This window comes from Bos indicus, chromosome 3 (genome assembly GCF_029378745.1).
Source record: "Bos indicus isolate NIAB-ARS_2022 breed Sahiwal x Tharparkar chromosome 3, NIAB-ARS_B.indTharparkar_mat_pri_1.0, whole genome shotgun sequence".
Lineage (NCBI taxonomy): Eukaryota > Metazoa > Chordata > Mammalia > Artiodactyla > Bovidae > Bos > Bos indicus.
Window position 1 is genome coordinate 94,145,108 of NC_091762.1, and position 16,392 is coordinate 94,161,499.

Here is a 16,392-nt window from a genome sequence, read left to right on the forward strand (position 1 = left end):
ATAAATGAAATAACTGGAAAACTGAAAGTATAAACTGACAAGAACGAAGGAATGAAGGTTTGGAGAACAAAGGAAATTCAGTTAAGGAGAGGTCATTGAAGGCTATGATTGGTCAGAGCAGCTTATAAGGAAAATAGGAGTCTTGACCAGGCATTTGAGGGAACTGTTAGATTTAATTGAATTGGGTATCTAGTGTAAGTATGAGAATAGTCTTAATAGAAGGGAAAAAAACAGCATGTATATGGGAGAGAGTGGATTGTATGACAAAATATTAAATGATTTGTAGAAGAAACTATGTCTTACAGCTGTTTCATAGGGGAAATGGTCATGTGTAATATACATAGATCTATAAAATTATTTTTCTGCACTTTCTCTGCACCTTCCTTCCCAGTAACATTTATGTGTTTAATGTCAGAAAATTCAACAAATTATGAAGAAAAATGAAGTTTTTAGGGTAAAAAATTGAAAACATTTTCATATTTCATTTTCCTTTCTTTTCTTTTTCCTTTTTTTTTTTTTTTAACTTAGATGAATTGTCACCACCTTTTTCTGAACAACACAACAGGGAACAAATATTAATTGGCTTGGAAAAGTTTATTCAAAAAGAATATGATGGTATGTTGTATGTCAAAATTGATTGCTTTCATTATTGTAGTCACCTGGTTTGAGTTTCATTCATTTGTATAAAAGTGTTTATTTCTTCATTCATTTGTTTGTAAGTATATTGCATGTTATGTGTTAGGTACTATTCAAGTTGCTGGGGATACAGTGCTAATAAAAGAGGTGAAGCTTGCTTTCATTAAGCTTATATTATTATATTAAGAGGGGTGACAGATAATCAACTGACAAGTAAATAACAACATCAGGAAATAATAAATACTGGTAAATACAGAGGTTAAAAGGATAGTGATGAGTTATTATGGTAGTTATCTCTGGTAAGGTGACATTTGAGCAAAGCCGTGAATAATATGAAGGAGCAAGTCACTATGAATATTTAAGGAGAGAACATTCTAGAAAGGAGGAGTATTAAGTGCAAATATATCATGACTGAATTATGCTTGACATGTTTGAAAATCAGTGTGACTTGAGTGGAGTGTGTGAAGTAGATTGTCTAGAAAATTGAGGTCAGAAAGTTAACCTAGAGTTTAGATAATGAGTCTTATAGATTTTGAGAAGAAGGACTTTAAATTTTATTTTGAATGTCTCATGAGAAGCTTCTGGAGGGTCTTAACAGATAAGACCTGATCTGAAAGAATAGAGTACAGGCCCATAAGGATAGAAGCAAACAGAACATTTAGAAAGCTGTTGCATAAGTTCAGATGAAAGACATAATGGTGATTTGAAAGAGTCAATGAGAAACAAATAGAAGATATATTTTGAATGTAGAGTCAGCAGGATTTGTTGATGCGATACGTGTTAGATGTGAGAAAAAGAAAGGAGTCAAGGACAGTTTCAAAGTTTTTCATTCACTTTTTGGATGGTGCTGTTTAACTGAGATGACAAAAGTATCAAGAGCAGGGTTTAGGTATGGGGTAAAGAATCAAGAGTTCTATGGTCATATATTTGAGAAGAGGATAAAGAGTTGATATATAATCAGAATGAACTTATATCTTTACAAGGTGATCTTTTTTGTGCTACAAGATTCTAGTTTTTAATTATATTTTGCTAGTGTATATTGACCAAATCTAAGTTCCTATTATATTAAACCCATGCACATTTTTATCTGCTGATGAATGTAGGTTCTTATATGTCTCTCAGCTGTCATTGATTTCAAGTAGGGCCTCAGAACTGAATAGGAGGATTAAGTTTTGAAAATACAGAATTTGTTATCTAAATGTGCAGGCTATAAGAGTTAATAGGGAGAATAATCCAATCCTGGTAAGCCACAACTTGTTTGAAGTAGCAACTGTTACTGAGTGACACTGAGCATGAAGGAGATAGTAAGAATAAACGTCAACATCCTAGGAATCAGTGAACTAAAATGGATGGGAATGGGTGAATTTAATTCAGATGACCATTATATCTACTCCTGTGGGCAAGAATTTCATAGAAGAAATGGAGTAGCCCCCATAATTAACAAAAGAGTCCAAAATATAGTACTTGGGTGCAACCTCAAAAATGACAGAATAATCTTGATTTCTTTCTAAAGGAAGCCATTCAACATCACAGTAATCAAGTCTATGCCCCTACCACCGATGCTGAAGAAGCTGAAGTTGATCAGTTCTGTGAAGACCTAGAAGACCTCCTAGAACTAACACCTAAAAAAGATATGTTCTATTCATCATCAGGGATTGAAATGCAAAAGTAGAAAGTCAAGATATATCTGGAGTAACAGGCAAGTTTGGCCTTGGAGAACAAAATGAAGCAGGGCAAAGGTTAACTGAATTCTGCCAAGAAAATGCATTTAGTCATAGCAAATACCCTTTTTCAACAACACAAGAGACGACTTTACACATGGACATCACCAAATGGTCAATACTGAAATCAAATTGATTACATTCTTTGTAGCTGAAGATGGAGAATCTGTATACAGTCAGCAAAAAAAAAAAAAAAAAAAGACCTGGAGCTGACTGTGGTTCATATCATCAGCTTCTCATAGCAAAGTTCAGGCTTAAACTAAAGAAAACCAGGAAAAACAGTAGGCCAGCCAGATATGACTTAAATCCCGTGTGAATTCACAGAGGTAACAAATAGATTCAAGGGATTAGATTTAGTTAGCAGTGTACCTCAAGAATTATGGACAGAGGTCCGTAACATTGTATAGGAGGTAGTGAACAAAACCATGCCAAAGAAAAAGAAAAGCAAGAAGCCAAAGTGGTTTTATCTGAGGAAGCTTTGCAAAGAATGAAGAGAAGTGAAAAGCAAAGGAGAGAGTGAAAGTTACATCCAATTAAACGCAGAGTTCCAAAAAATAGCTGGAAGACACAAGAAGGCCTTCTTCAATCAACAGTGCTTAATAATAGAAGAAAACAACAAAAGGGGAAAGACTAAAGATCTCTTTAGGAAAATTGGAAAGGTCAAGGGAACATTCTGCCCAAAGATGGGCACAGTGAAAGATAAAAATGGTAGTGACCTTTGGTAGCTGAAGAGATCAAGAAGACATGGAAAGAATACACTGAGGAGCTGTGTAAAAAAGATCGCAATGAATTGAATTTCTATGATGGTGTGGTTAGTCACCCAGAATGAGACATTCTGGAGTGCAAAGTCAGGTGGGGCTTAAGAAGCACTGCTATTAATAAAACTAGTGGATGCAATGAAATTCTGGCAGAACTAGTCAAATCTTTAAAGGATGATGCCATCAAGGTTTTGCATTTATTATGTCAGCAAATCTGGAAGGCCAAGCAGTGGCCACAGGACTGGAAAAGGTCGGTCTTCATCCCAGTTCCCAAGAAGAGTAGTACCAAAAATGTGCTAACCATCAGACAGTTGGCACTCATCTCCCACGCTAGTATGCTCATGCTTAAAATCTTGCATGCTAGGCTTCAGCATTATGTGAACCAAGAACTTCCAGATGTCTAGGCTGGGTTTAGAAAAGGAAGAGGAACTAGAGATCAAATTGCCAACATTTGCTGGATTATAGAGAAAGCAAGGGAATTTCAGAAAAACATCTATCTCTGTTTCATTGACTACACTAAAGCCTTTGACTGTGTGGATCATGACAAACTGTGGAAAGCTCTTTGAGAGACAGGAATACCAGACCATCTTACCTGTCACCTGAGAAACCTGTATGCAGGTCAAGAAGCAACAGTTAGAACCCTGTATGGAACAACTGATTGGTTCAAGATTGAGAAAGGAGTATGAAGGACTGTTTGCTGTCACCCTGTTTGTTTAACCTATATGCTGAGCACATCATGAGAAATGCCAGGCTGGATGAGCTACAAGCTGGAATCAAGATAGGTGGGAGAAACATCAACAACCTCAGATATGCAGATGATACCACTCTAATGGCAGAAAGTGAAGAGGAACTAAAGAGCCTCTTGATGAGGGTAAAGGAAGAGAGTGAAAGAGCCGGCTTAAAACTAAATATTAAAAAAAACTAAGATCGTGGCATCTGGCCCCACTACGGCATGGCAAATAGAAGGGGAAAAGGTGGAAGTAGTGACAGATTTCCTCTTCATGGGCTCTAAAGTCATTGCAGATGGTTGACTGTAGCCATGAAATCAGAAGGCAATTGCTTTTTGGCAGGAAAGTGATGACAAACCTAGACAGTGTGTTGAAAAGCAGAGACATTACTCTGACAACAAAGGTCCATATAATAAAGGCTACGGTCGTCCCAGTGTTTGGGTACAGTTATGAGAGCTGGACTGTAAAGAAGGCAGAACACCAAAGAATTGATGCCTTTGAACTATGGTGCTGGAGAAGACTCGTGAAAGTCCTTTGGACAGCAAGGAGATTGAACCAGTCATTCTTAAGGGACATCAACCTTAAATATTTACTGGAAGGACTGGTGCTGAAATTGAAGTTCAGGTATTTTGGTCATCTGATGCAAACAGCCGACTCATTGGAAAAGTCCGTGGTGCTGGGAAAGATTGAGGGCAGAAGGAGAAGAGGTTGTCAGAGGATGAGATGGCTGGATGGCATCACTGATGCAATGAACATGAACTTGGGCAAACTCTGGGAGATGATGAGGGACAGGGAGACCTGGTGTGCTGCAGTCCACGGGGTTGCAAAGAATTGTACACAGCTGGGCAACTGAACAACAACAAAGCATGAAGGAATAACCCTATTATAATTTATATCAAATGGATTAATCCCTCACTTTTAGAGGAGGATTAATTCTATATACTGAGGTGATATTTGTAAAATTATTTGAATTGTGCCCTAAAAAAACCCAGTTTATTTCCAAGAAATAAATCTCTAAATGTTGATTTTAACTATTGGTATTGATGTTGAAAATGAATAAAAGTAGATGAGTTTATGAGATAGTTATGTTGGAAGAAGCTAAAGGACTTGGTAAGAGTATGAATGTGGAAGTCGAGAGGTGTTAAGAACCACTTGTTTATTTCTGGTGTAGACAGCTGAGTAGACGATGATCCTCTTTGCTGAGAAACAGGGATTATAGGGATAATAGTAGATTTGAGGTGAAGTTGCTAGTTTAGTATGCACTTGTTGAATTTATGAAGTCTGTGGAAAAATGGAAAAAACAGTTTGATATACAGGTGTAGGATTTTGGTTAGAACATTTGGGCTTTAGGTGAGTGTTTTGGAATTTTTCGGTACATTTGCCAGTGGTAGGTAATTTAAGCTGTGGAATTGGGTAAGATCATCCTGTGGTAGGCCATTAGTAGTTAATAGAAGATTTGTCTTTCCTGGTAATTATACAACTTTTGACTTTTGTTTTTCTTTACTTAGAAAAGGCAAGATTGTGCTTATTTGGCTCTTCTAAGAATGGATTTGGATTTCGTGATAGTGATCTGGATATTTGTATGACACTTGAAGGCCACGAAAATGCAGAGGTAAGAGTTATTTAGTGTTTGGAAAGGGATGTGGAAGTATATTTTCTTCCAATGATGAATCTGTTTTTAATTTTGTATGTAGAATTGATAAAAATGTGTGAAGTCATTCTTTGGATAAATATATTAGCAGTAGCAGTGTTTGAAATGTAAAAACATTAGCATTATTGTTTTAAAAGACATTCAAGTATTTGAGTAAATATACTGTTCAGTGATTTTATGATGTGAAACCCATGTCATCGATAGTTACAAGTGCTTTTCAATGAATTTTTGAAAAAAATATGCCATAGAGTTGGAATTTTTTTCTTTAGAGCCAGTGAGAAACTGTTGCTTTAGTTTGGGTAGGGAACATTGATCTCACTTATACCATCTTTTCATATCTCTTCTGTTAGGTGATGTCTCTGTATCACTAAAGATAGAAGATAAAGGTGGACATTTAATTTATAAATGGATTGTGTTCTGCAAGTTAATTATGATTTGGGGGCACTCAAAGCACATTTTTTTCTGTAGAAGAATTGTTATAAATGATGCATTCTAAGATAGCTTTTAGAAACTCATTTTGGGGTGGGAAGGGGAACTAACATTTGAGTCCCCAGTATACACTTTTACATACATTTCTCATTTCACTCTTACAACCACCTTCGAGGTAGATAATTTCCCCCATTTTACAGATGAGGAAACTGAGGCTTTGAGAGATAAACTGACTTGCTCAAGTTCACACAGCTAGTAAATGTTGGAGCCGGGATTCATACCCAGGTCTGTCTGTCTCCAGAGTTCACGCTCTTTCCGTTGTATCCCACTGCTTCTCTGTAATTTATTTAACCCATAATGTAGTTGAAATATAGTACTAATAGTACTGTAGAACCTAACCACTACTTTCTGAGATTGAAAGCTTTCTGAGTTACACCATGAGATGCCAGGAGCAAACCTTCCCCCCAGAGCAGTCTCAGCAGTGGGAGTGGGTACTTATGTTTTCCTTCTTTGTGTGCCAGGCCTCAACAGTGGGAATAAGATTGTCCAAGCTCCATAAAGAAAGAGAGTGAATGGACAAGAAAGAAGTGTCCCAAGCCTTCCTAGCAACAACTAGAAAAGGAGGGTATCCCTGTAGTTGCTTGTTTCTTTACCAGCATAGCTGTTGGGATTTATGTTTCCAATTCAGGGACTGCTTGCAAGATTGGGGTGAGGCCAAGCTTCTGGCATCTTTAGTGGTGTCAGTATACCCTCTGTTGTATTATAAAAGAATTCAGCAGAATAGTGTATCTGTGAAATAGCTTTTTTAAAAAAAATTTCATTGTTAGAACCAAAGAAAAGATGGCACTGATGCCTGGTAGATGCTTATTTCTTGTCTCAAGAAATTGCTTCTGGTGTTAATATCTTTTTGTTCTATAAAGAAACTGAAGAGTTGTAAATTTTTTAGTTCTCCTTAACTAACTTCTACTCAATGCCATCTACTTGGGAAGATGGCATTCTGAAGGACAGAATTCCCTCTTCCATTCTGAAGGGCAGGAATTGAGGGAATAGGAAATAGTTTTTACCCAGGGAGGAGGTTAGAGTTTAGATTTCTTCTGTGTAAAATTTAATAATTAGACCTCTAATCACTAAGGGTTTATATATTGTATAGTGTCTGTGCCATTCACACTGGAAAGTTGAAACAATGAAAAATACTAAATTTTTTTTCAGATGAGCCATAATTGAAACTTTTTAATTTAGTATAAATCGTATTTTTGTATAATAAAAATAACATCTTTTATTATGGATTAATTCTAAGGATTCCCTTGAAATCCTCAGGTTAAGCTGCAGTGGCTGCTCTTCTCTTGTAGCTAAAAAGGAACATTTTGGGGATATGAAAAAGTGATTTTAGTAGTAGGTATAGCCATTGAGCTTAGTCCAGTTAGTTTATGCCATTATCTTCCTGTTCCTTATATTATGATTATTGTTACCGTATCAGCTTTGCTGTCTAGTTTTTAAATAACCAACACATTTAAATTGGCAGAGGTGGGAGGTTTTTTTGGAAGAAGGAGGTGTTGGTAATGGTAGGATTATTTTTCTTCTCCTCATCAACATATAATAATAAATGACAGACTTAAAGTGCAACTGTGTATGAAGTATGCTGCTGAATGATTTACCTAGGTGTCTCATGTAATCTTCCAGATACTTTACAGAGTATGAGTTTATGTTTATCTTGATTTTATAAAATAGTAGTATGACACTCAAGAGAGGTTAAGGATCTGGTCAAAGTCAGTACTTTGGTTCAAGCTAGTCAGTACTTAGGTTCAAGATTTGAATCCAAGTTTGTCTAAATTTAGAGCCTATGTTCTTAATCACTATACTGTTTTGTCTTCACCAAACCCATCTCTGGTTGTTTTTCGGTGTATTTTAAAACATTATTTCCCTGTTTTTGTGATTCTCAAACTTTAATGCAGATTTGAATTACCTGGGCCTATTGTTACTATGCAGATTATGATTTAGTAGATGGCAGTAGGGGTTTAGATTCTGCATTTCTATCAAGTTTCCATTTGTTGGTGATACTGCAGGTCTATGGACCCATGTTCTTTGACCACTGAGGTTATGTAGATCTTCTGGCTGGAGATTTTATATGCTAGTATTAAATGTCTAGATTAAAATAGAATTTGTACAAGGCCAAGTTAAGTCAGACAGACTTATTTATTTATTAATTTAATTATTTATTTTTGTTTTTTAGAAATTAAATTGTAAGGAAATAATTGAAAATTTGGCAAAAATTCTTAAGAGACATCCAGGTATGAACTTTAAAACAAAAAGAATTTTTTTCAGTTTTATGAAAATTGTTTAACCTAGTAAAGTTTTGTTTTTTTTAATCAGGTTTAAGAAACATTTTGCCTATAACTACTGCCAAAGTGCCTATAGTAAAATTTGAACACAGGCGAAGTGGTTTAGAAGGCGATATCAGTTTATATAATACGTTGGTAAGTTTCACTGTTTGTAAAGACCCAGGTATGTTTACAGTTGTCATTTTAAAAGTTTGCAGATCACTGACTATACCTCTATGTTTAAAACTTATGAATGTGAGCAGTATAAGGGAAAAAATTTTATTGATCATTTTAACATTTCCTGCAGATTGAAAATTAGTTTTTGCTTGACTCCCATACAGGTATTTTAAGTTTAACATCTGTTTGGATGTTCATTTTACCTTTTTATCTGATCTGTAAGTTTAATTTTAGTAAATTTGAAGTGCTTTCAAATATGTATTTTGTTTTTCAGGCTCAGCATAACACAAGAATGCTAGCTACATATGCAGCTATTGATCCTAGAGTACAGTACTTGGGATATACAATGAAAGTATTTGCTAAGGTATTTGTGATCCACTTTGTTATAATACTTATGATATTAAGGTAAAACATATTGATGTCAGACTTGTGAAAAATGTTTTCTCAGTTTTGTTTACCTGAGCTTTTAAGAAGAGACTGTCAATATTAATGGGTTTAAAAGTATACCTGTTAGACTAGGTTGATTCTTCGTTTTTCCTGGGTTTGCTGTATTCTCAAGGGTAACATTCTAGTAAATTTCTCATAGTATAATTTCTCAGTGATGATTTTCAGCCCCAAGCGTGAGAGTTGGCATGCGAAGTTAAAAAGCTCTGGATTAGGAGATCTGGTATTTGGATTTTAGTTCAGTTCAGTCACTCAGTCGTGTCCGACTCTTTGCAACCCCATGGACTGCAGCACGCCAGGCTTCCCTGTTCATTACCAGCTCCCAGAGCTGGCTCAAACTCATTTCGATTTAGTGGTAAATTTTTCTGGCCAAGAAAACAAAGCAATACCAATAAAACCTAATGTTTCCTCTATTATCACACTTAAAATACTCAATAATGTTTTCTTGATTGTTCTACTCCATGTATGAACTCCATGAGGATTGAGGCCTCTGTATCTTTATTTCAGTGTAGTGTCTGCTTTATGGGTAGCTGCTCAGTAAATAGGTAATTTTGTGAATGTGTTGGTGGAAGGGTTTTAGTAGGGGAGTGACTCAGTTATGTTTTCATTTCATAAAGCCCATTCTTCCAAAAGGGAGACATACTTGTTTAAATATTTCTATACGTGTCTTTATGGATAGTAAGTCATCTTAGAAAAGAAGGGCATCCAGCGACATACTACAGATCATATTCAGTACAGCTAGTCTTCTATATTCATTTCACCAAATAACTCCAACATGACAGATCCTCGCTCTAGTGGAGTTTTGGTAATGAAATCACGTGGTTCATGTTAAAGAAATCGTTCTTCTCCCTCCCTTTATGTCAGAAAATCTCCCTTCCCCATCTGTCTCTTAACCAACCATTGCCTCTTGTTAGAGGCAAACAGTGTTAAACATTCCTCTGTATCCTTCTATAAATATATTATTCCAGTACAAGCAAATATATACATTTCCTACCTCTTTTTTTATTATGGATATAATATACTGAGAACATTGTTTTGTATTTTGCTTTTTTAACTGAGCAGTAGATATTGGAAATTATTTCCTATTAGTATACTAAGGGTTTACTTTTTTTTTTTTTTAATGGTTACATACTATTCTATTGTGTGGATACTCATCAGTTTTTTAAACCTGTATTTTACTGATGAGCTTTTAAGAAAGATCCCATATTTTGCTATTAAAATAGTGCTACAATAAAAATCTTAGTCATTTCATGTGTTTTTGGCATATTTACAGGATAAATTCTTAGAATTGATATATTAAAGGAGATGTGCTTTTGTAATTTTGATATTGTCAAATTATTCTTCATAAAATTTACACTGATGTATACTTTTATCTGTAATGTGTAAGAGTGCCTATTTATGCATACCCTCTGTAACAGTTCATTTTTGAACTTTTGGGTATTTGACAGTTTGATGAGTTTAAAAATGGTGTTTTAAGGTAGCCAATACTTGTGCATGGAATAAGATTCTGAAGTTTTATTTTCAATCATTATGTTTTTTTAGCGATGTGACATTGGGGATGCTTCTAGGGGAAGTTTATCTTCATATGCTTATATCCTTATGGTGCTGTACTTTCTGCAGCAGAGAAAACCACCTGTTATCCCAGTTCTACAAGAGGTAAGTGTTTAAGAAAATTATAAAGTCATTTCTTGTGACAGCAATAGATCTAAATATAGTAGACCTTGCTCAGTTCATGAGATCATGAGGGATTTTTCTATCATGAATGGCCTAAGTTTTCTTCTTCCATTAATGGTATAATCAAACAATGAACCTTTGGGAGAGTTTATTATGGGAGAATATAGACTACTGAAAGAACATTAGAGGAATAGAACTGTTGAATACCTTTTGCAGCGTTTTTGTATTTTACAGCCTTAGAATGCTGCCAATGATTATGAAATTTGTAACCATTCAAAAACTTAAACAGTCTCTCAGATGAAAATACATAGTTTCTTCTTTCCAGAGTATTCTCCCTCCTTGTGCTTGGCAACGAAGCTTGATTTTGTTGAAAGTTAAAAGTGTTAGTCACTCAGTCATGTCCAACTCTTTGCAACTCCGTGATCTGTCCATGGAATTCTCCAGGCAAGAATACTGGAGTGAGTTGCCATTTCCTTCTCCAGGGGATCCTCCCATCTCAGGGATCCAACCCGGGTCTTCCTTCCTGCATTGCAGGCAGATTCTTGAGAAGGGAAGCCTGAAGTTTGATTTATTCTGTATATGTTTTGGTCAACTTTGTGAATTTTGATTGAGGAAAAAATTCAAGGAAATTCTTTCTTATCTCTGTAAGGTCATGTCAGTTGTATTAAGCATAAGAATATACATCAAAAGAAACATATTATATTTACTCAGATTTGGTGACTCATAGAGGCTTGTTATAGCCCATTTATACTCTCTAAAATAGAACCAAAAGAATTCTTAATCATCATCTGTTCCTCCTTTTTCTTGGCACAAAGTGAATGAGCAAGCCTTGGGGTGGATCAAAGTCTAATTTCTTAGAAAGGTGGTTATTTTGAGGTAGGCAGTAACCATCAGAATTATTTGGAAAATCACATATTCTGATTTCACGTTAACTTTGGTCATCATAGCAAAGATGTATATTGTAAAATAATAAGCCATATTGTGTGCCAGATGGCCTTAGTAAGTTTTTTAAAGTTCTAATGAATGCCATGTGGTTTTAACAGCATTTCCTTCCCTCTTTTAAACAAATAGTGGGAGAGAAAAAATTTAAATATCCTTTTCTAACAGAAAAGTTTAAGTTGCTTGAATCTGTGTTGAGTGATGTTTATTTTTTACCAAGTTTGTTCACTATAGAATATTTAAAATTTTGCATGAATTAGTTAAGCCTGCCAAAGCCAAGGTTATTCTCTATATTAGTCTAATTCTTGTTAAGGCTTTAAATTTGGAGATCTTATGCATAATTGCCCCAATAATATTATAGCAGCCATTTGCTATACTTTGCTATGCCTTTGATAGAATACTGTGATTAACCCAAATGGAACGCAGAGTTTGTTTTCATTGTGGTTTGTCTCTGTTCTCTCATTATGTTACCCATGGATGAAGAGTTATTGAGGCAGCGTGATATAATGGAAAGACGATGATATAATGGGCAGACCATGGTTTTGGAGTCAGAGTTAATTGATCTGAATCCTGATTTTAACATGTGGCCTTCATTAAGCTGCCTGACTACCACTAGTCTTAATTTTATCTTTTGTAAAAATGTAATAATAGTAGTATTATTTCAGTGTTGATATAAGGAACAGAGACATCAAATGGTTTTGAATGCAGTAGATGCTAAAGTAGGAATTTATAAATGGTGGTTGCTTTTATTATTACTTTTATTATTATCATTAGCAGCTTTATTAATATTATTATTGGAAAATTGTAGGTAGGATTGCTGTAGCCAACTTCAAGAACTGTTCCATTATCTGCTTAACAGACAGTGATTGATGAAATGAGAGACAGTCCATGGAATGTTTTCCATCATAATGAGCTCTGATTGTGGGGGGCTTTGTGATACATATGAACTGATGATAAATGGATTTTTGCTTCTGGCCTTTTTTGCTTGTCATATGGGACCCCATTGTCCATTGCTCTGGCATCATTTAAGTATTGATCATTGGCATCGATCAACTTTTAAGGGTAAGGATATGTTTAATGAAGCTGATGATCTTTGACTCCATTTGTAACTGAACTTAGACTTTAAGTGACTGGGTATAATAAGTAAGGCTTTGCTGAGTGTTATTCATGATCAACAATACAGAATTCTTTAGGTCAAAGGAGCTTTTCTAAGCAAGATGATTTTGCTGTATTCTAGCAATCATTGTAAGTAAAAGTAAATTTTCACATAAAAATTAATACCAAGAGAAGATTAGGGAGTGTTAGTCACAATTGATATTATGAACTATGTTTTCTTAGCTTCTATCAGCTTAAAAATTGAAATTGAATGGATGAACCTTGAGGACATTATGCTAAGTGAAATGAACCAGTCACAAAAGGACAAATACTATATGATTCCATTTATAGGAGGTACCTAGCGTAGTCAGATACATGGAGACAGAAAGTAGAATGATGGTTGCCAGGGCTGGAGAGAGAGAGGCATGGGAAACTATTGTTTAATAGGTTCAGAGTTTCATTTGTGTAAGATGAGAAAAATTCTGTGGATGGATAATGGTGATGGTAGCACAGTGATGTGAATGTGATTAATGCCACTGAACTGTACTCTTAAAAATGCTTGAAGATGATAAGCTTTATATATATTTTACCACAACTAAAAAATTACAGTTTAAATATTCCAGTAGATATTAAAATATCATAATACAAAATAAGAAAGACTTGTTTGGTGAGGTTTTAGAGGGAAGACTTGAGTGCTTGAGTAGAGAATGATTGGCATTGAGAGAAAGAAAAAGAAACAAAGAAGGTGGGGCCTTCTTTGGTGATCCAGTGGAAAAGACTCCACGCTCCCAATGCAGGGGGCCCAGGTTCTATCCCTGGGAGGGGAACTAGATCCTATGCTGTAACTAGGTGTCTGCATGCCAAAACTAAAGATCCCACAGGCCACAACTAAGACCCGATGTAGCCAAATCAATGATAAATTTTTAAGACAAGAAAGAGAACGTAGATATGTTTTGTATGTGTGTGTGTGTGTTTAAGAGAAAGAGAGGACAATATTAGTACTTCTAAGGGCTGAAACAGTGAAAAGTTAGGCTCTATGAAACATGATAGGTCATTAAAACAGGTGGCAAATCAGTGATTAAAGGCTCTCCAGAGCCCTCAGGTTCAGTTTACTGTGTTATTAGCCAACATGATTGGGTTTGGATGTTGGTTATTTCTCAAAAGTAGGAATCTATTGAAATAATCAAAGTCTAAAGAGGCAGCTTGTATAATAGCACCTTAATCTACGAAGGCAAGATGTTATACTTTTGCCCCTTTAAAACCTTTTTTTTCTTCCTTGAGTGTAGGATCCCATGTCTCTTATTTTAGATATTAATACCTGTAATTGCTGGACTTTCTCTTTTTTGATTTATGGAATGTTGCAATTTATGCTAGATGATTCTTGGTAACTGTGTTTGTTTAAATTATATGTAAATAGTAAAAGGCCAGGTATTAGTTTAGGTCCCTGGAAACCTGATCTTTATGTAAACATGCTTACAGAGTAAATATATTCATTCAACAGACATGTATTAAGTATTCTCTATATGGCAGGCTTTGATGTGGTAGGAGTTTTGGCTCTAGATGTCAGTTATAGTCCTTGCCCACAAGGAACTTAAACCTAAGAGTGAAACTAGAGGGACAGACATGCAGTTAATTTTATAATTAACTGTCTCATTTAAAATGGAAGGAGCCATGGGGAGCACCTTAGCTAATGGTTTTAAAGTCTATTTTGATAAGTTCTGTGCTTAGTCAGACTGCTCAGTCATGCCCAACTCTTTGCGACCCCATGAACAATAGCTCACCAGGCTCCTCTGTCCATGGGCATTCTCCAGGCAAGAATACTGGAGTGGGTTGCCATGCCCTCCTCCAGGGAATCTTCCCAACCCAGGGTTCTAACCCAGGTCTTTTGCATTGCAGGAGGATTCTTTGAGCCACCAGGGAAGCCCTGACAAGCTCTGAGAGCTCTTTAAAATGTGTGTGAGGAGTGGAGGAAGGAAAAGATAGGCTGTAATTTTCTCCACTCAGGCTTTTATCAGAGTACCTCTGTTTTACTGTTGAACTTCCAAGAAGAATCCATTTTAGGAAGGGGTTCTAACAGTTTGAAAGAAAAATAAAATTTGAAAACAACTGACCTAATTAATCTAATCTCTCTTTTTTTTTTTTCCATTGGGAAAACTGAGGATTTCGAAGGATAATTGTCTTGTCCAGAATTATTAGTTGGCAGGACTAAGACTAGAAATGAGGTCTCCTGACTCTGCACTTATCCCAGCTTTTTACTTTATTGCATCTCTTTCTTAAAGCTCCTATAAGAAATAAGTCTCAAAATTCCTTATAGAGGTCAGTTGTACCTGTACAATCATCTTATGAAATTCTTCTAGTAGAATAGCATTATCTTCCCCCCTTTCCTTAGGACAGGGAATTACTATTCATAATTAATCATGAAGATTTCACAATATTTATCAAAATGTCAAGAAAAGCTATCTAATATTCTATTTAAAAGAGAATCAGTGTCCAGGCCCTTTTCAGCCTCATCTGATACACATAATTGATTAAAGGTACTAGAGCTGTTCCCCACAACAGCTTCTTTGATTTCCTTAAGATTTACAGTCAGTGAGTATTATCTCTTATGGATTTCTGCATCTGTGATCCTTTGATGAAAATGCCATTTTCATTTATTTTTTTAGTTTTACTTAATTAAACTTGGGCTGGATGTGTTTTGATAGACCAAATAGATAACATCAAATGTATCATTTGGACAGTCTGGTGCTCTCAAGATACCCTTTCCCAGCTTTGGTCTTTCAGATACATTTTATTCATTTTCATTAATAACTTGACATCAAATTATACCATCTTGACATGTTCCTTTTGGAATAAATATTTCAATATGTCTATTATATGTAAATTCTAAAATGATGTGAAGGTATTTAGGCTTTGAGTTGGATGACTTGAAATCTAATAATAAAATTGATTTTCTTAATGCAGATCTTTGATGGAAAACAGATTCCACAGAGAATGGTTGATGGATGGAATGCTTTTTTCTTTGATAAAACAGAAGAACTGGTAATTTCTTCATAGTTTTTATGTTGTGGAATGTTCACTGATACATGTTAGGATTTGCATAATTTAATAATTTTACTTGGATTTGGGATCTATATTTTGGATAAGTATAGATAGATATGTCACTCTCCTTTTTTTCTTCTCACCTTAGAAAAAACGTTTACCTTCACTTGGAAAGAACACAGAAACATTAGGAGAGCTTTGGTTGGGACTGCTTCGCTTCTATACTGAAGAATTTGATTTCAAAGAATATGTAATTAGCATTCGGCAGAAAAAACTGTTGACAACTTTTGAGAAGCAGTGGACGTCAAAATGTATTGCCATTGAAGGTAATCATTCATCTGATATTAATTAGGAACAAAACAAAGCAAAACAAGACAAAAGCAGAATTTTTAAAATATATTTTTAATTGAACAATAATTGCTTTATAATATTGCTTTGGTTTCTGCCATACATCAACATGAATTAGCCGTAAGTATACATATGTCCACTCCCTCTTGAACCTTCCTCCCACCTCTCACTCTTCCCACCCCGCTAGGTTGTTATAGAATCTGAATTTGAGTTCTCTGAGTCATACAGCAAATTTCCTTTGAAAAACTAGAATTTTATTTGGCTAATGAAATTGAGAGGGAAACTGAAACACATTAGAATTTGGAAGATATTTCCTTGTGTGTTTTTTTTTTTTATCCTTTTTTTATCCTCCAGTTTCCATCCTTTAATCTGTAATTATAAAAAAATAATTTCTAAAAAAAATAATAATAATTTCTGACTTTGGTCTGTGTTACT

General features: G+C 35.2%; 1 protein-coding gene across 10 annotated transcripts in view; it reads left to right on the forward strand.

Annotated features, from left to right (window-relative positions):
- Nucleotides 1–16,392, forward strand: part of TUT4 (terminal uridylyl transferase 4) — a 129,216-nt gene that overhangs the window by 88,375 nt on the left and 24,449 nt on the right. For all 10 annotated transcript variants that reach the window (XM_019957473.2, XM_019957469.2, XM_019957474.2 and 7 more), the window contains exons 15-22: nt 529–615; nt 5,352–5,455; nt 8,154–8,211; nt 8,294–8,397; nt 8,693–8,782; nt 10,405–10,518; nt 15,532–15,609; nt 15,758–15,935. In XM_019957473.2, the coding sequence (XP_019813032.2) occupies nt 529–615; nt 5,352–5,455; nt 8,154–8,211; nt 8,294–8,397; nt 8,693–8,782; nt 10,405–10,518; nt 15,532–15,609; nt 15,758–15,935 (813 nt within the window). The remainder of the gene's footprint in view (nt 1–528; nt 616–5,351; nt 5,456–8,153; nt 8,212–8,293; nt 8,398–8,692; nt 8,783–10,404; nt 10,519–15,531; nt 15,610–15,757; nt 15,936–16,392) is intronic.